The sequence below is a fragment of the Onychomys torridus genome, chromosome X (assembly GCF_903995425.1).
Source record: "Onychomys torridus chromosome X, mOncTor1.1, whole genome shotgun sequence".
NCBI classification, from domain to species: Eukaryota; Metazoa; Chordata; class Mammalia; order Rodentia; family Cricetidae; genus Onychomys; species Onychomys torridus.
The window spans coordinates 56,403,611-56,424,560 of NC_050466.1; the positions used below are offsets into that span (position 1 = coordinate 56,403,611).

At 39.1% G+C, this 20,950-nt stretch overlaps 1 protein-coding gene across 9 annotated transcripts in view; it reads left to right on the top strand.

The window, feature by feature from the left end:
- Positions 1 to 20,950, top strand: part of Frmpd4 (FERM and PDZ domain containing 4) — a 914,754-nt gene that overhangs the window by 667,274 nt on the left and 226,530 nt on the right. For all 9 annotated transcript variants that reach the window (XM_036174309.1, XM_036174310.1, XM_036174315.1 and 6 more), the window contains exon 2: positions 19,285 to 19,401. In XM_036174309.1, the coding sequence (XP_036030202.1) occupies positions 19,285 to 19,401 (117 nt within the window). The remainder of the gene's footprint in view (positions 1 to 19,284; positions 19,402 to 20,950) is intronic.

Here is a 20,950-nt window from a genome sequence, read left to right on the forward strand (position 1 = left end):
GTCCATCTGGAAACCTCAAATTGAAATATCTAGCAACCAGGTTTATGCTGTATTATTTATGCTGGTTACTCAAGTGTGGATCTTGGACCATCATCATCAGCTTGACCTGACAGCTCATTAGAAACAGAGTCCTGAACATTCCCATCAGCCCACTGGTTCAGAAGCTGCTGTGTGTGGTCCTTTATGTTATGAAAGGCTTCCAGGCACTTTTCTAATAAATGTGTTGGCTAATTCCTAAAATCTATTTCCTGGAAACATTCACAGCCACAGATATATTATTATTGTCAGATGGAGGAGGAGATTTTTAGAATGTGTCTAATAAAAACTTCTGTATGTCACTTATTGTTACAACAGAGTTCTTTCCTTACAGTTTGTAAATAAATGTCTTCCTTGCTGTGGAAATCATTACTCCATGATGTAGAACTATAGGAAGCTTATTGCCTTCCCCTGTGTATTCACCTCATTTTGTCTCTATGGCACATTTTAGAAAAAGTACATGATGGTTTGGCTTGGCCATGATTTACAAACTAATTATGTTTGGACATATAAAGTTGATGGAGCCTGTAGCCATTTCTTGAGTTAAGGCAAGGGGAGTCTAGATCTTTCCTTGTGTGCAATGATCATATGCCTACAGGTGGAACAGATGGAATGAAAATAATATGAGTGAATTCTGAGTAGAAGTCACAGAAGATGGATGAAAACTAAGGAAGTCTAACATGGTTGCTAATAGCACCATTTATCTTGCACAGTTTCTATTGTAATTGTCATGAACTAAATAATTGTTATCAGAATTGTAGTGGAAATATGAGGTCAGAATGAACTATGAAAGTAACTTTTTTCCCTTTAAAGCATGGGCCTTTCTTGTTGCCTCCAGAATTTGCCAAAGCCATAGAGTATAATTATGGTTTTTCCTTGCCGACAGCCAAGGTATAATACTTCTACTTTCAGCCCTTATGCATCCCCATTTCTTCTCTCTGCTTAGTAGCAGATGGTTCAGTATTTGAGGGAAAGAGCTTAACTATCTGGTACAATTTTATTCGTCAAATGCTGCACAAGGAAAAGGTTCAAATAAATGGAAAAAAGGAAATATAAAGGTGACTATGCATGGGAAGTATGTGCAAATTGGCTTCCAGCATCACTGAAACCTTCCCAAATATTCCTATGATAGCTTTTCTTTGAAGTAGTAGGGGAGGCTATAGAATGCCCTTAGTGAACTTGATGCTATTTTAAAAGATTTATTTATTTGGGGTTTCACAGATGAGTGTTTGCTTCCATGTGTGCAAGCATACCTCATTGTGCCTGGCTCCCAAGGGAGTAAAAGTGTATCACCACATGTAACTGGAGTTACAGATGGTTGTGTTCTACCATGTGGGTTCTGAAAGCTGAATCCAGGCCCTCTGCCAGAGTAGGAAGTACTTTTAACATCAGAGCCATCTCTCCAGCCCTCCACAGGTTTCAAAAAGAAAATCCTGAGAATACAATGTTGGGTGGGTATGGATTGGGTGGTGGATCCGGGAGGAGATGGGAGAAAACATGATGAGGATGATCATAATATAATTTGTATGAAATTAATAGAAATCTTTTAGAAAGAAAAGCCCCGATTGATAGATACCTATTTTCAAATATATATATTTGTATCCCATATGAGGCCCTTTTACTATTTCTACACATTTTCATGACCTTGGAAATGTGTAGATATTGAGGGATTTAGTGAAATGCTGTGTTTTCCCCTTGACATTTAGACTGACACCATTGAAAATCATTTTTATCTCCACATTTTGTAGTGAGTCCACATTTGTGTTTTTATATTAACTGTTTCAAAAAAATTGGAGCACCATGGGCTGCATGTTGATTCAGGACTGTGGCAGAGAAAGTCAGGTCAGTACAGGACTAAAGGCATGAGTCTATTTACTAATAATTCCAAATGAAATCCAATAGAACTCTTCTAGAATTAGATCAAAACAAAACATACTATGTTTCTATGTTTAGGTTGCATTATCTACAACCTATTAAAATAGCACCAACATGCACAAACTCTGGGAAGGGAAGGAAGTGGTCCAGTTAGCAGCAGCACCTTCAGGCATGCTGTCACTATCTGCCTTGCCTTGCTAAGGAAACCCACAGGTTTACTATAAGTATCTGCTCTTTATGATTATGAGCAACTGTAGAGAAAGCATTCCCAGCATAAAAAGCATCCCCAGCACACATTGAGATAGCAGGCCAGATACAACTTTTGCTTGAGATTAAAAGAAAGAGGTGTATTTTAGCTAGGTGATTGTAATTTAACAAAATGTAAACAAGGCCAAAATAATGATGGGTGTTATTATGCATCATACCCCTTCATTGTGAATGACTCTTATAATATTTTATAATATCTCATTTGAAAACTTTTACACACCAGTTTGTACTTCTGTTACTCTGGGTCCAGGGAATCTTGATGTGAATTTTGGAAAGCAGCAACTACTGTGCATATTTGGAACTCCATCCATCCGAATCATAGGCCTATCTATTTATAAGAGATCACTTGTCTCAGGGATTTAAAATGGTCCATAAATATTCAGGTATGTGATACACTCAATGAAAACAGTCCATCTCTGGTTCAAATGCTATAGCAAAACAGAAACTTTATTCATTTCTCCTGAGTAGTAAACTGTTCCCTGATGATGAAAACGGTTTCCCTCACCCTAGAATCTATGCATCTGGACCTTTTCAAATACTGTTAAAGATTATAGCTCTTGAGAAAGAGGTCCATTGTAATGATGAAGGTGGACATTTTAGAGCTGAAAGGCCCATCAAAAATTATGGACTCTAGCACTTTCACTCCATGAAGGAGGTAACCAAAGAAGGAAAACATAAATGGTTTTCCCTAGATTCTAGTATAAATCAGAGGTTCGCAGCTACAGGTTGATGGCCAAATAGAATTTTTGTGCAAATAAAGTTTTATTGAAAAGAGCCTTGGATACTAGTTAGCCCTAGAACTTAGCCTCTAGTTTCCAGGCCAGGGTTCTTTCATCTCTATACATTTTTACTTTTAGTTCACAAAAAGTATATACATATTTTAGTGCCTTCTCTCTATATCCTTTCTTCTTTTTAATAAACATCCCTTTTATTCTTGTTTGTAGCTGGTATTAGATAATTAAAAATATTTTGACTCTATGTGTGTGTATAAACACACTTGCACACATTGTATATGTGAGTGGTGGGAGTTCACTTGCCCGTGAGTGCACATGTGAAGGTCAACACCAGGGGTCTTCTATTTCTTCTTCATCTAATTTTTATATTATTTTGTTTTCTGAGATATATTCTCTTAGAATCTGGAACTCACTGTTTTGGCTAGATAGTACCAGGATCTTCCTGTTCTCCACCATCCTCTCCATGCTTAGGCTCACAGGAACATACCAATAAATATGCTTAGCTTTTATATAAGTGCTGCAAATCCAAACTCTCCAACTTCTAATGTTTTCTCTTGCCCAGAAAACAATGAGATGAACTTGTAGCTATCTCTTCAATAAAAATGCTTTAAGGTTAGCAAGATTGCTCAATGGGTTAAGTGCTTGCCACCAAGCTTGATGACACCAGATCAATGCCAGGAATACATATGGTGCAAGGAGAAAACTGTCTCCCACAGGTTGTCATCTGAACCTTATTTGCATGCCTCATCCTCTTCAAAAGTAAATATATCTTTTCTACAAAGTTTTTTAAAATATGCTTTAAATTTAGGACTCTGAAAACCAAGAAGCAAGGCGAAGAAGGTAAAGTGAACTATATAATTCAAACACTTCCTATGTTAAATTGAAAAAACTAAAAACATGATTATAAAAATAGATTAATAGGTGCATGTCTCCGACAAAGTGAAAATAGGATTTTAGCTAAGTCAGAAAATGTCTGCATTTTCTACATACCCATTCAATAAGAAATGTTTTGCATTTGATTAATCTCTATGAGTAGCAGGATGAGGTTTTACGTCCTCCATAAACAAGTGAAACATAAAGATGAATGCCCTCAAGATGATGAGTGGTTGTAAAAATGTTTTAACAACACATTTAAGAATTAGACTAGGCCATTTGGCATCTTCAACCAATGCTTTGTGCCATGAATCCTGCAATCACACATCAAGGCTGTGACATGATGAACTTGGGTTCTGGGAGCATATTCAAGCTCCATATTGCAGCTAAATACAAGATTAGACCCTCTAGGACAGAGGAAAATCCACTTTATAATTGGTATAAATTAGAAGTCAGTGTGAGATCATTTAAGAAACGAAAGATATCTCTGTCTTCTCATTCTTACTATGTCAAACTCCTGATAAGTTTTAATTTAAATATAATATTTTTATTAATTCATTGATAAATTCATATATGCATACAGTTTACCTTAACCATATTCCTCCTCCACTCCTTAACCTAACTACTCCTAGATCTATATCCCAAACCCTCTCCCAACTTCATGTCTGTCTGTCTGTCTATCTATATCTATCTATCTATCTATCTATCTATCTATCTATCTATCTATTCATTCATTTATGTATTTAAACAACACATCAAGTTCTGTTACTACCACCCATATGTTCATGGGTGTTGGGACATAATTGGAATATGGATCGTCTATCTACTACAATCCACACCTCTAAGGAAAGTTAACTATCCACCCTTTAGCAACCATCAACTGTCAATATCTCCTCAGGTATGGATGGGGATTGTGACCCCCTCCTCACTTAATACTGGATTTTTTAACTGGATTGATCTATTACAGGCAACCACAGTTGCCATGTGTTCATAAGTGCAGAGCCCCTGTTATATCCAGAAGGCACTGTTTCCACCAAGTTCTCCCTTACCTCTGGCTCTTAAATTCTCTCCTATCTCCTCTTTTATGGTGGTGCTTGAGCCTTTGGGGGAAGGGATGTGATATGGATGTCCCATTTGTGGCTGAACACTCAGCATACATTTATTCTCTACACTTTGACCAGTTGTGGGTATTTGCATTAACCTCTTCCTAGTACACAAAGGCACTTCTGAGGAGATTTTATTAAGTCCAGGGTTCAAGAAACAGTCCAGAGCTGGGACAATGTCCAGGTCAGGTGAGCCATGATTCCTGCCTTCCTCAACAATAGTCTAAGTTCCAAGAAGACAAGTACTATCTCTGTCACAGCTCTACCTTGCATAATGACTAGCACCATTGTCAAATGATTTACTGAATGAGTGTAGTATCTTAAAGGTAAAAGGTACTTAGGAGAAAAAGACACCCTAGATATCATTCTAACCCATATCCACCCACATCCAAGGGACAGAACATCATAGTGTTTCAGTGTCATACATAACCATCACTTCAGAACCTTGAGAAAGTTCACTCTTCTCTTCAGTTGATGCTTGGGGATGGCAAGAAAAGTAGCTCTGTATAAGCTTGGCCTCCACAACACTTTTGTTTCCACTCGGAATCATCTCTTAACTCAAATGGTCCAATCTTCTCTTGTGTCATCAGCCAAACCAAATTAACCTAGCAAGAGATTCATTTTTCACATTGGATCTTTTCTGGAAGAAAGAAAGATAGGAGGGATAGATTGGTACCTGGCATTTACTACACTTGCCTTGCTGTTCTTTGGGATTTATGTTCATCAAGACAGCTGTGAGGGGCTTTGCAGTCAGAGTAGACTGTTCAAGACCAAACATCTTCTTCTAGTGTCTATATTGTGCTGCTATGTTCTTACTTATCTGTCCTGCTGGTTTTCCACAAGCACCAAGTTGCTATGGGTGTTCTTTGATTTCTACTTGATCCACTTCATCATTCTAGAAACTAGGATCCTTCTTTTCAGTACTGGTTATTTTTCCATTGCTGTGATAGGATTCTCTGACCAAAGCAACATAAGAAAAGAAGTGTTTATGTTAGCTCACAGTTCCAGGGTTCAGTACATTATGGTGGTGAAGGCATGGGGCAGAAGCTTGAGCTAGTAGGTCACATGGCATTGTGGGCAGGAAGCCAAGGGAGATGAATGTGCTTGTCCCACTAGCTTTCTCCTTTTAATTTCCTATGGAATCCAAACCCAGAGAATGGTGCCACCAACTTTTAAGATGTCTCTTTCTACCTAAATTAACTTAGTAAATGTAATTCCTCCTGGGCTTTTTCATTTCATGGATCCTGTCAAGTTCATAGTCAATGTTAACCATCACGTGTTCCATATCTGAATGATGATGTACTGTCAGTTTATGTTTCTATTGAATTATGTCCTCTGAAAAATTCTGGGTGTTATCTGTAGGGGCCTTTTCTACTATTTGTATTATCCACAATTATCATGTGCTTTTCATATAAACATTCTAATGATTTGCACATTAGCTCCATTAACAAACAGTAGATGTTTGACAATTAGCTTTGGCAGTCACAGTGTGCTTCAGTATGTATTTTTGAATAACCATAGTTTACAAATGTTCATTGTCACTTCATGGTTTACAAACCATCATCATCATTACTGGTATTTGAATAACAAGACCACAATTCCACTTCATAAAGTATTAAGATTATAATAGATTTACACTTTTAAAACATCATTAAAGAAAGAGATGAGACACATAAATGCAAATCATCAAACTGGATTTGATGATGATTCAAACAAGCACTTCAAAAAATGTTATTAGAGTAATTGGAAGATTTGGACATGGCCTATACATTCAATAATATTATAGTAATATACAATCTAATGGATGTATTGTTGCAGTTTTAAAGGAGACTGATCCTGTGGATTCAGAGTGACATATTATGTTTGCAGGTAGAGACATGGGATTAAAGGAGTGAGGGATGGGATAGAAACAGAAGCTAAATGAATAAGGAGAAGGGGATATGGTACATGTGGCACTGTCTTTACCATTGATTTGGTAGGCCAGAACTGCTCAGCCTCTTTACTGCTGTTATTTGGAGTGGGAGGGTTCTTCTGTGAGGAGCCACTTCATGCTCTGTAAGATAATTATCAGTATCATTGTCTTTCTTTAATTGGCACTAGGAGTGACAACTAAGACCCACCAGCCATTGACAAGTGATCCTGGGGTTGGAGGTGTAAAATCATCCCCCATAAGAACCAGAGATCTTTTTTTAAAAAAAACAAAGATCTCTCTCTCTCTCTCTCTCTCTCTCTCTCTCTCTCTCTCTCTCTCTCTCTCTCTCTCTCTCACACACACACACACACACACACACACACACACAAACTCGGATGTTTGTCTACATGTATATGTGTGTACATATGTCCAAGTGCCTATGGAGACCAGATGAGAGTGTGGGAGACCCTGAGGCTACTTAAACAGCTAGAATTACAGGTGGTTGTAGGACAAAATGCTAAATGGTCTTATTAATAAAAAACCTGGAACCAGACATTGGGGTGAAAAACTGAGAGATCAGAAAAGCAGAAAGAAGCCAGCCACGTTCTTACCACTTTTACCTCTGCCAAAGAGACCTACTTCCTGTATACTCATGCCTATATGCCTTTCTGTTCTGCATCTCACTTCCTCTCTCAGCCCAGCTACATCACTTCCTGACTGTCTGTACAGACCTCCAGACCTTTATGGTTAGTGCTGGAATTAAAGGTATATACCACCATGCTTGGCCCTGTTCCCAGTATGGCCTCGAACTCACAGAGATCCAAATGCATCTCTGCCTTCCAAGTGGTAGAATTAAAGGCATGTGCTATCATTTCCTGACGTCTATGTTTACTGTAGTGGCTGGCATTTTCCCTCTGATATTCAGATAAACTTTATTAGGGTACACAGATAAAATATCACCACAGGTGATTGTAAGCTACTGATATAGGTGCTAGAAACCAAAATTTAGTCTCCTGGAAGAGCAGCAAGACCCTCTTTCCTCCTAAGACATTGCTCTAGTTCAGAAACAGAGATAATGACTAAAGAACACAGAGTTTGTTGGTCAGGCATGGTGTCACATGTCTTTAATTCCAGTACTCTGGAAAAAAAGAAAGTTAGATTTCTGAGTTTGAGGTCAGCCTGGTCTACATAAAAAATCCCAGGCCATGCCAGGCGGTGGTGGCACACGCCTTTCATCCCAGCACTCGGGAGGCAGAGCTAGGTGGATCTTGGTGAGTTCGAGGCCAACCTGGTCTATAACATGAGAACCAGGACAGGCACAAAAACTGCACGGAGAAACCCTGTCTCGAAAAACCAGAGAGAGAGAGAGAGAGAGAGAGAGAGAGAGAGAGAAGAAAGAAGAAAGAATACCAAGCTAGCCAGGGCTACATAGAGACACTCTGTACCTGGGAAAAGCAAACAAACAAAAAAGCAATGATATTTATTGGACTCTACTTTTAATGTTTCTATGTGACTGAAATTTCTCAAAATAAGGAGAAACAGTCAGGTATTGTTAAGACTATGAACTCATTTTCTATGAAGAGGCATATCTTGCTTCAAGTACTTTGAGCTATCAAACGAAAATAACCTTACATCAAAGAAATTGGTCAGCACAAAAAGTTGACGCGAGCCCTTTTATTTCCCTTGAGATCTCTGACTTGTTATCTTTACATCAGCGACCTCCTAGGAATGTGTTCTACTGAGTACAGTGTTGGCCTTGTAGGCTTAAAAATCCTAGATCTGCCTGCCTGCTCACTGTCATATTGCTCTACTTGAAGAATTCCATCAACTTGACAGCTACTCATTCATTCAAATAAGTGCTATTATTGCACTGTGTTCAGTTGCCAAATCCTACACATGTTATTAATGTAAAAAGGAATAGCTGTTTTAGAGTTGGTTGGCCAATGCTGAACTTAAGGGTGAGGAATCATGGGAGGTCTAATGTCCATCTGTGATCTCTCTTTTAGCAAAGATATAGATGTCATTCATTAACAACAAGTAAAATTAAAGGGTTATTGTTGCTGGATCCAAATGACTCCTTCAGGGAAGGGGATGAGAAGGCATGGCATCAACAGCACAGACACTGGGAGTCAGTTAAAGGCAAATATCAGACTCATTTATTCAATAACAGTTAAGGTCTTATATACTCTGCTTCTAGCACCCAGGCTGTGTCCCAATATGGTGGCATTGTGTGGCCACCCCTCATTGGCTGGGCGTGATCAGGAACTCTGACAGCGTCTGTTGCTAGGCCCTCAGGCAGACTCCAGGTTGGCTCATAAGAAAGTATATTGTGTGCATGCCCTGGCTACTAGTTTGAGCCAATTTCCTTGACCCTATGGTTATTACTTCCATACATTTAAGTCACCTCTCCAAAAGTGATGTTAAATTTCCCATTTCTGTCTAATTTTAAAATGTCTTATTTCATATGTATGGATGTTTTACCTGCATATATATCTGTATACCATGTTCATTTCTGGTGTGCTTGGAGACCAGAAGGGGACATCAGGGCTCTTGGGACTGGATTTATAAATGATTGTGAGCTGCTATATGAAAGCCAGGAATTTACCACAGGTCCTCTGAAAGAGTGCTCTTGACTCCTGAGCCAATTCTCCAGCTCTTCATTTCTGTCCAATTTTGTATCCCTTTATGAACCTTTAAACTGGACAAATTCATGTGTCAGATTAATAAATCTACCATTATCAGAACAGTGTGAACTCCAAGGATATAAAGCTAAAGCTGTTAGATATTCACCATTAAGGAAATCACAATTGACTAAGTGATATTGTCCTGGTTTGCTTCTCTATTGGTGTGATAAAATACTGACCAAACCAACATGAAAGATAAAAGGGTTTATTTTATCTTACACATTGCCAGTCTATCACTCAGGGGAATCAGAGTAGATACTCAAATAGGAGCAGAGGAAGGAACCAGGGAAGAATGCTGCTTACTGGCTTGCTCCCCATGGCTTGTTCAATTTGCTTTCTTACTCCACAGGCAGGACCACTTGTCCATGGGTGGAGGCCCTCACACATCAATCAACAATCAAGAAAATGTCACACAGAAATGCTCATAGGTTGATCTGATAGGGATATTTCTTTAACTAAAGTTCTCTCCTCCCAGGTGACTCTAATTTGTGTCCACTTAGCAAATCCTAACAAGCATAGATATAATAGACACAAAAGAAATCTTTCTAACTGAAGTTGTTACAATGAACATATTAACAAGAAGATACCTAACATTGCTAAGTGTAGGGTGCAGGAAACATTTTTCTTGATGTTACTCTCCAAGGCTTGAACATACTATATAAGGTAGAAGCTCATTCATTAATGCCATCATCAACACCAAAACTATTCATGAGCACCAAGGTCATCATGGAAGGACAAGAATATTCAGAATTTGCTTTCTACTCATTTCATTCAAGTGAAAGAAAATGGAATGAACAAAAACTTGAAAACATGGTCATAGAAAGTGTATGTTCAGAGAATGATAGGGAGGTCAGTTTAAATAGCTTTATAAAAACTCAGGAGGATGCGAAGCTAGGAAAATCTGGGTGAGGTGATTGTGGATGCTTATTTTCTGAGTCAGCAGTTCTGGTTTTCCTTTCTGTTTTGTCTTCTGATTCCTGTGTGTTTGTGCATATGTACTTGTGTGGTGTGTGGTATATGCTTGTGAGTGTGTGCGTGTGTGCCCTTGTGCAAATACGCAGAGACCAGAGCCAGAGCAAGATGTCAGGAGTCCTCCTCTATTGTGCTCCACCTTCTTTTCCTTACTCAAGGTCACCAACAGAACAGAAGCTTGCCATTTGGGCTATGCTAGCTCCTTTCTCCAGTCCTAGGGTAATAGGCAATCCCATGTCTGGCTTTTTATATGGGTGTTGGAGAGTTGAACTTAGGTAGGTCCTGATGCTTGCAGAGCAAGTGCTCTTACAAACAGAGACATCTCCCCAGCCCACTTTTTTACACATTATTTTCTAACACTCAGAACTACATGTGGTATAAACTAGTCACTCAATATTTGTTACAGGTGTTAACATTTCCATGAAAAAGTAATGATAACTACTGTGTTTAATGACCTAAATTGCAGTGGTCCTTGCCACACCCCAACATGATGCTTAATATAGTCCATAGTTTTCATAGGTGATTTTTTTAAAATTCAGGCTATTCTCAAACTTACTATATAGCTAAGAATGACTTGAACTCCCAAGCTTCCTATCTCCACTTCCTGGGTGCTAATATTTACATTCAAACACCACCACATGCTATTTATGCAGTTCTGGGAATTGAATCTAGGCCTTCCTGCATACTAGGTCATACTAACTGAGATGCATACCCAGCCTTAATAATTAACTTTTGGGGGAGAGTAGTAATGAGATTGAACCTGGGATCCTTTATATGTAGGTGGGTGGGCTATATCTCCTGTTTAATAATTAAGCTTTTAACATGTCCTTTTGAACTGTTGTGACAAGGAAGAAGCAATAACCTATGAATGTGCCTGGCACAATGCCTACCAGGCAACAATTTGTAAACCTGGTGTTCCCACCCTACCTGCTTTTATTGTCCATAAGACAAAACCTATAGTTTTAATGCATAAGATTCTATGACCACATCACAGGAGAACTTGTGTTTCTTTGTTGATTCTATACACATTTAAACACTACTCAGAATCACAGCATCAAAGATGCCCATGATCACTGCCCTCACAGAGTGACTATGCAGCTTAGTGTATCCACTTGGCATCAATTTTTTACTTTGGAGGGTTCAAGTATAAACTCAGAAAAAGGTGCAGACCATATTCTAGGAAATAGAACTCAAGACTTGGTATGTATGTTATTCCTATATTTTACTCCTTGAGCAATGAAACCTGACTGTCCTGGTCTTATATAATTTAAGACAACTTATAATCATCTTTCTAGATTCTGAAGAATTCAGCCATCTAAAACATTCAAGTGTACTTTTCCAAAGTCTAATCCAAGGTAGAACTGTATGTGACCTGAATAATGACTCTCGTGTGTGATATCCAATTACTCCAGACACCTGCCCTCAGTCCCATCAGATGTCCTGACATAATAATGTTCATAAACTAAGGTTTAGTATCAGGCATGGTGGCTTACATTTGTAGTACAAGCATTCAGGAGGCTGAGGCAGCAGGATCACCAATAATTCAAGGCCAGCCTGAGCTATAAAGTAAGTTCCAGACTTTCCAGACCAGTCTGGGCTAAAGGCAGAGACCCTATCAAAACCAAATGAGTCTTAGGTTTGTTTGCATCTATTTTTGCAAGGAGAACCAGTTAGCCTGGATTTCATTCTCCTAGTTGATTAGAAAACATAGCTCACACAACAGGATGGGAGAGGTCTGATATGAAAGTCATCTCACAAGTGGTTTAATTGTGTAGGCTGGTAAATCATATAATGGAGTAAATAAAACTAATCAGGAAAAATGTTTAATGCCATTGTCAGAATATACATTCAAAATGTCATTGTACTGTAGTTAAGCTCCTGAGTCATAAGTTTCTCCTTAGCTAAAGTGATTTTGTGATGAGTGTACTTGGGATAGTGTGCTATTGTAAGGCTTGACATTAATATTTAAAGCTGTGTTTTACTTCATTGTACTTCCATGTCCCCCTTGTCACAACAGAAGTGACATCTTTTAAATGGCTGGTGGGATGCCTCTGTCTGGATGGCTTTGATGCTCTAGTCACCTCAATGGCATAGGTTTCCTCAAGTGCACCTACCAAGCCTATCCATAAAGGATCCTAGGAAAACAAGATGCTACCTGATGTGTAAAATCAAAATATGTTAGCACTACACTGAAAGCGTCATAAGAAGACAGTGATGTTTGGAAGTAGAGGACAATACAATCAAATGCAGGCCATGTCTGTGTGGATAGTGTGATAAACAGCATCTAGCAGGCCTGTTAGTCATGTCCCTACACACAATTGGGATAACATACTACAGGACAAGCCTCCCTCAGGGTCATACTAAAGATCTTTCTCCAACACAACAGAGTACACCATGCTAGGCACAGAAGGATCATGGCTGTCTTCAAAACTTGGAGCTTTTAAAGTCTATCTAGATCCATCTTCCATTGTTAATTTTCCTCTCTCCTTGTCTTTTTCCTTTACATTATCCCATTTTCATGTGAACTTAGAAGCAAGCATGAATACCAGCTGCTTCAAATGCAAGCTGATGTTGGAGGATATTTGGAGGCATCTGTTGCATTTGGGCATCTTAACCCAATGTCATTTGAATATCCTCTGGAGGCATAAATAAGCATCTATTCCCTCTACACAGGACACAAACAACACACCCAAGAAATGATCACACCCAAATATAGCTTAGTGAACAAGTTAGTAATATTGGACTTGCTTACTGGAGTTTGAGTGAGGTGTTCTTTACAGTAGCATGGGTGACTCAAAGGCAGCTCCATCACCAAAAAGCACACCCCCAGCATAGAGGATGATTCAGAAATACTGTATCCCTAGAGCTTCATACATAATTTGTATTGAGCTGACCAATCAGAGTGTCTCCCCTCTCTGGCAAATGTTATTGCTTAGGCTCTTGGAAACCTTAAAAGTTTTAGGAACTCCCTGAGACGTGTCAGTTTTCTTTACTTACTGGGCCTTGTAAGTTTCATCTACTTTCTGAGTCTTAATGAGCTTCTTTCCTCCCTCCAGGAGGGAAGGTTTTAATTTGGAGGATGTAGCTACATAGCACCCAACCACTAACCTTGACAGTAAAATAAGTGAAAAAAAAATGCTTCCCACTTTATGAGCCCGTATGTAAAACTGCATAACCTTGGCTTCATCTGAAAATAATTTCTGTGAGTTCAGAAAAGGAAGAATGATCAGATTCTCTGTCAACATTTATTTTGTTGTGTTTTCATAGTGCCACTCAATGTCAAGAATGAATAATCAAATAGATAAGTCTTTGGTTTTCTCATATTTGAAACAGACATAATAATTCACTTTTCTGTACAGTCTCAAAGACTGGAGATTAATGGTAGCTGCCAATCTTATATGATTATTACTGAATATATAAGGAAGCTCATGAGCTCTTGTCACTTCTTTGGACCTTGGAGTAGAAAGCTGCAGGGGTCAGTCTTGAGCATTCTTTTAACTCACCATTTAATGCCAGCAGCCATTTTGTTCAGGATGGTTCCAGTTGGGCTCTAACCTACTACCCCTGTTTCTGTGCCCAGACAGTCTACATAAAACATGGTGTCTGCCCAGAGATCTAGTTTCCCAGGAAAGCATGTTGGCTCACACCTGTATTCATAGCACCCAGGAGACTGAGAAAGAAGCACTGCAGGGATTATTGTAGATGTAACCATCTTGTTAAATAAGAAACACAGAACCAATTGCAGAGTTAAAAACCTCGAGGTCAGAGCAAGAGCGCGAAAACCTTACCCTTCACTGCTTCTGCTGTCCTTCCTCTCTGCAAGAGACCTACTGCTGTGTGTCCTATCTTTTTTATAGACTTTCTGTTTTGTTTTCTCATTGATTGTAAACCCATCCACATGACCTCCTCGTCACTGCCTGTTTGTACGGACCTCCAGGTCTTCTATGGTTGGTATTGAGATTAAAGATGTGTGTCTGCCACGCTGGCTGTATCCTTGAACACACAGAGATCTACCTACCTCTGCCTCCCAAGTGCTGGGATTAAAGGCGTGCACCACTACCACCCAGCTTCTGCTCTGGCTTGCTCTGACCTCAAGGCAACTTTATTAACATACAAATAAAATCACATTTCAATACAAATAAAATATCACTATAGATTATGCTACAAATTGTAGTTGCGACCCACAGTATGGGTGCTAAGAAGCTAACATAGGTCCTCTGCAAGTGCTCTTAGTGAAATAGTCATCTCTCTCTAGCCCTAGGGAAGCCTGGTTTAGCAGCATTTGGGGCCTCTAGCCACTAGACTAAAAAAGACATAACAACCTTTCCCTACCTATGACCACCAAAACTGTCTCCAGAAACTACTAAATTACTTTGGAGATAAAATCACCCCAGTGTGAGAAATGGAGTAGAGGGTAAATTGTTTTCCCACATGAGGAAAACAAGGTAGATTTAGATTTACCAGAGGGTAAATTTGTGTAAGAGACAGGATTTACATCTTTTTGACTCAAGTTTTGGAACCTGATTTCAGAGCCCTTCAGGCCCTCTTTCTGATGATGAGCTGCTGAGCTGTTCCAAGGAAACTCAGGTTGTCTAGGCTGCCCACTGGTGGTTTCTAAGAGCTCACTACTCTTAGGATGGACTGGCCATGGAGATTCAGTCCAGAGCTTAGAGACAGACACACAGCAGGAGAGCATCAGTTACTTCTACCAGTCAACTTAACATAAATAGTTCTGCAACTTTGCCTGACCCATTCATACATAGATGTTCGCATTTCAAAAAAAGTACGAAGATCATTTTTTTGTTCATGGATAGTTTCTGTCTGTTGCAAACAATGGATGAGTGAAGCTCAAAGTTGCAAACCAGTTCAGTCAGTCTAGAGGAGTTTCTAGAATGATTTAAATAGCCCTGACAATGTAGGTCGCTATTTTTAAGGCTGAGGTAAGTGTTTGAAAGTGGTTCACACAGCCATGATCTCAGATAGGAGTTACAGATCATTAGAATTTCAAGGAGTCTCAAGGCTTTGCCTGGAAAAAGAAGAAACTGGCCCTTTGTACCCTAGATCACAGAGTTTCTGGTTAAAAAAATTTCTGTCATTCCTTCTGCCCTGGAGTAGTTGAGTTCATCCACTTCTAAGTTTATGGGAAAAGATCATTGCTTGTTTCAGCCTCTTCTTGCAAGACTGGGAAGGTAAATTGATTGAGTCTTTTTTATTCTTTTCCACTCTGAGTCCTATATTGTTTTCACTGGACTCTGTACTAGGCACCATGCTACATAGTTTACTACACAGGGTTAATATTCTTACACTAACATGAGTCCTTTTACAGAGGACATAAAAGGTCTTGAGGAGGATACGCAGGTCAAATGATTTGTTCAAGGTTATGGACAATAAATGGAAAAGAGTCTGTTTGTAACCTGGCAATTCTTAACCTCTAGTGGACATCAATATTGCCTGAGTGTTATATGAGATATAGGTCTACTTTAAAATCATTTATGGAAATTTCTAATTTAATAGAGTGTCCTGCCAATTATGTAAATGGGACCAACCAACCAGCATGCCGTCATCAGCAACACTGGTAGAAAGTTCTACAGAACTGCTAGGATCCTGCTTAGTACTGGTCGGGAGCAATCTTGAGTTTGCGATGCTCTTGGATAGGAAAAGTAAAACCTCCTTCAAAGAGAAGAGATTGTACAATGGGCCCAGCCCCTGGAATTGTGCCTAAGAACTCAGAAGAAGAAGGGTATGAGTCTCTCATAGGCACCCACATGGACCATTATTGCCCCAAATGAAGATTTCTGCACAGAACAGTGTCCATTTTGTAGTGTTACCCCAGCTGCCTGGTCCCTTCTAAGGAATGAAAGATGATTTCTGAATTTGTTAAAGAAAAACAGCCACTACTTTTACTTGCATGTTGACCTACTCTGCTGTCCCACAAAGGCTAATTCTTAACATTCTTTGTAGAGCCAGGCATGATGGCTCATGCCTACAGTCCCAGCACTTAGGAAGATGAGACAGAAGGATTGCTGTGAGTTCAAGATCAGCCTAGGCCACATAGTGAATTCCCGGACAGCTTGAGATATAGAATGAAATCCTGTTTTAAAATACACAAAACAAAACATACTGGTTAGAAAAGGTTGTGCCACCAGTGCAAGAATGGGCCACCTGGGAATAGTTCAGAGTCTGGTGAACCCCTTGTGATAAGAGCAGAGGAAGGAGGTATCTAGAGCCTTTCTCCAGCTAGTAGAAAGGATTCACTATCTCCCAAGCAATACAATCTGTTGAAGCAGGTCTCCCAGTCACCATACTGCACAGGAGCCCCTCCCTAGTTCTGACATCTATTCTTGATTTTTCTCAAGACTGTCATGGATAGATACTTTACAAAAGTCTTGGTTTGTTCTCCTTCCACTTTTAATTTGCTGGGTTTTACTGAAGCCTTTGTGACCCACATATTTTAATTCAACTCATTAACAGGCAGATGTAGTGATGTCTGATCTTAATTAGTCCATCATTTGTTTTGATGCTCCTTGACCTAGAGAAGCACAGTTAGTATGCATGATGGTTCTGTTCTGGTGGTAGTTTCTGGTCTAGCAGTGATTTCTGGTCTAGCAGTGGTTTCTGGTGCTGGCATTTCATTTTAGGCAGAGACTTTATTTGAAAACATCTTGCTGAATGGTTGTTTGTTACACTGTGTACATACTACACAGGACAGAATGTGATATATAATAAAATTCAGCAAATAAAATAGAATTCAAGCTTCCTGCAGCTCCTCATTAGAATGCTGTGTTTGACATTTCAATTGTATTAGGGAGCCTGTGCCTTTCCTTAGATGATTAGTATTTCATAATGTGTGTGTGGAAAAGGGCCAGGACAGAAAACCAAGGGAGGAAAAGGGTTAACAAGAGAACAATATATAATTTAGGATTCCAAAATAAATCATAACGTTCTGTAAATCAGTTCCCTTCCAAAGTCAAGAATAGTTCTTGTGTCACTTCTAAATCTATTCCAGCTTTGGGGAAAAGTTTTAAACAACCAAATTGACTGTATTCACACCTCTAAGAACTTATTTTCTTGGTCCCATCTTAGAGAGCTTTCTAAAGGTGATCCCTGCTGACATAAAGGGAACTGCTGTGGGGATTTGTTTGTGTGTCTGTTTGTTTGTTATAGTACCTCAGGGTAGAAGATTCATGTGTGCTCTCACCTGGGGGAAACAGCAGTTGTTTTGTTTCCTTCAAAACTACCAGAGGAAATTGCCACTGCTGACATTTGCATAAGCCAGGGAAACAAAAGAGGTGGCCTTGTATTTTCTTTTAATAGTCAACAAGAAAGAAATGACCCTATGGTGGCATTCTAAATTTACCACTCCTATTAATTTTGTGAACACTTTGAATCCCCACTCTTTATTGGAGGAGGTAACAATACTGAAAGGAAGTTAAGGAGAAGTAACGGAAAAGGGTTTAAATTATGCAGATCTTCCTCTCCTGTGGAGGAGTCACAGGAAGTGGGCTCGCATCTCTTGACACAGGTTGAGTCATTGGCTGGACAGATGTGCCTACAGAGGACAGAGCAAGGCCATTGAAGAGAGAAGTATTGCTTTGGATATTCACCATAGGAGGGCAACAGGCTACATGAAAGCCACCATGTAAAGCTGCGCAAGTTGCATCCTAAGGAAGACAGCTAAAGCAGGGAAGCAGGTGACAAGTGGAATCCATGCCCAGCCTGCATTTACTCTCTAGGCTGTTCTTCATTCATCACCTCAGAGAAAGAGCTTCTTTCTTGGTGTAAAGGACTCTGGTGGCTGCTGCTGCACTGACGATGACCCCCTGCAAACATCAAAACTCTTTACCTGCTCCCTTTGGTTGGTGACAGTCTGGCATTTGGAACCACTGTAGGATCTTAGAGGCTGGCTATCAAATGAGCTACTTCTCTTTGATCTCAGGAACCACCTGACAAGGGATGTGGACTAAGGCTAAAATGACATTCCTTGCTTCCTTCCAGTATTATGGGTAAGGACTGAACAAGTGTTAGGCATTTGTGGGAAGGCAGGGATGAAGAATACAAACCAGCATTTGGTGATCACTTCAGAAACTGGCTACAGGTATCCAGTTATGGACTGTGACTGTGCAATGCTGCCTGTCACAATGGCTTGTCATAGGAGTCATAGGCTGTTTCTTTTGCTTTTAGAACACAGATGTATAGAAAATATTCTCCAATATTTCACTATACTGATAGAAAAATTGACTTTGGGACCTTAGAAAGTGGAAAAGATAATGTGTGAATATTTGTTGCATCTTAACAGTGAGGGTTTATCTACTGTTCTCTGACTGACTTTGTTTGACATGTGGTTACTGCGAATATACATTTTATATTTTGGTCATAGAAATCCAGGAAACTTCACCTTGCTTTTTTTAAAAAGTATAAAACTTTGACTTATCTTCATGTGTGTTTCTTTATATGACAATGTGAATACTATGTATATGCCTGAACTGCCTAAATATGTGGCATATCTTATATGTTTCTTGTGGTCAGAATTACAAAGAACTTTGATCAATGCTTCCCACAACTAAGTTACTTAATTTTACTAACCCATTGGTTTCTTATCCATATAGTATATGAGTATACTTCTATTATGTGTATTCTATAGAAGATAAGTGCTCTGTTGCATGCAAAATGCCAAGCTTGCTGTCTGATACCAAGACATTCTTTATAGTTGGTATATGATCAGTTATGCACACAGCTCACAATTTAGAGGAATAAGACATTAACTCTTGTGCAGTGATCTCAAAGGTATGTTCAAGAGTCAGAGGTGATGATGCTCTCTCTTTTTCCAGCCACAGGACCAAGTCTTCAGGCTGGCCGCCTCCCTCAGGAACCTGGGCCTTGAACCAGGTGCCACCCTATGGATGGGAGATGATGACAAACCGAGATGGCCGTGACTACTTCATCAAGTAGGTTAAAAAGGCCAAAGAATTTGGCCAATGTTTTTGTTTTGTTTTGTTTAAAAAGGTTTTATTTATTCTTTGACAACTGCATATGTGTATAGAATGTTTTTTGATCATATTGTCCCTCTATTTCCCTCTTGTATGCCCCTTCCCTCTGAAAACTTCTCAACATGTCCCCATCTTACTTCTCTATCTTTTTATTTTTCTAATAACTCACTGAGTTTGATTTAGGGTTGCTTACATGTGCATGTATGTGGGATTATTGACTGGATAACTGGATCACTGGTAATTACCTCCATAGTATGGCAATTCTTGCTCACAGCATAAGTGTGCACTATTAAATGGTTAGTTGCATCCATTGTCAGAAACTGAAGAATGATGAAAAATCTGGTTATTTCAAACATTTTCAAGGAAGGGTCAAGAATGTTACTGAGTCATCTATTAAAAGGATTATGTGTTTTTCTAACCTTTTGCTATAAATTTTTGTTCGTATATTGGTTTAGATTACAGATTTTTATGATAGTCTTATTTTGGTTGTATTAAGTGAATATACATCACTGAATTTCCTACTTAAGCCATTTTGGATGTATTATTTAGTAGCATCCATAGCGTTATGCACTTACTACTGTCCATTTGCATGATTTTTGTATCACCCTTTTCTTTGGTTGTTTACTGTTGCTACACTAAACTAACTCTCTCTGATGGTTTGCAACTTGGAAGAGGAAAGAGTTTATTTAGCTTACACTTCCAGGTCACAGTATCTCACTGAGGGAAGTCAGAGCAGGAACTTAAGCAGGAACCTGGAAATAGGGACTGAAGCTGACACCATGGAGAAAAGCTGCTTGCTGGAATGTTCTCTGTGGCTGACTTAGCATATTCTCTTACACAACCCAGGGACACTTTCTAGGCATGGCACTACCTATAGTAATCTGGGTACTCCCACATTAACCTTAGTCAAGAAAATACTGCTATCGACTTACCTACAGGTCTATCTGTGGACAGTGTCTTCTCAATTCATATTCTGTTCCCTCAAATGATTCCAATTTGTGTCCAAGTTTACAAAAGCAAACAGTACAACCCTTCAAAGAAATCTCCTAAGCAGGGCATTGCAGCTCTAAGATGGTGTCTGCCTAAGAACAATGTAAGACAATGTCACAAGATATAGAAGGTACAGGAGATTTAACTGCTTGAGTAATGGTTTCCAAGTACCTTTCAGTTCCCACTTTAATGGTATTCATTCTCCTAAGCAAATCAAAGCTAGAAGTTGGATGTGGCCACTGGTAAGTTGTGTGTGATCTAGTAATAAGTATTTATTTCTCCTGCATTTATCTCCCAATAACATCCAGTCTCTTTTCTATCTCTCTAAATTTGCTTATTCTACGAACCTAATCTAAGTGGAATCATATAATATTTGTTCTCTTCTATATGGCTGGTTTAATTTTACATGAAGTTTTCAAGAACCTATCCATATTATAATAGGTGTTAGAATTCATTCTTCTTTAATGTTGGATAGTAGTCCACTGAATGTATATACCACACTTATTAATTCATCTGT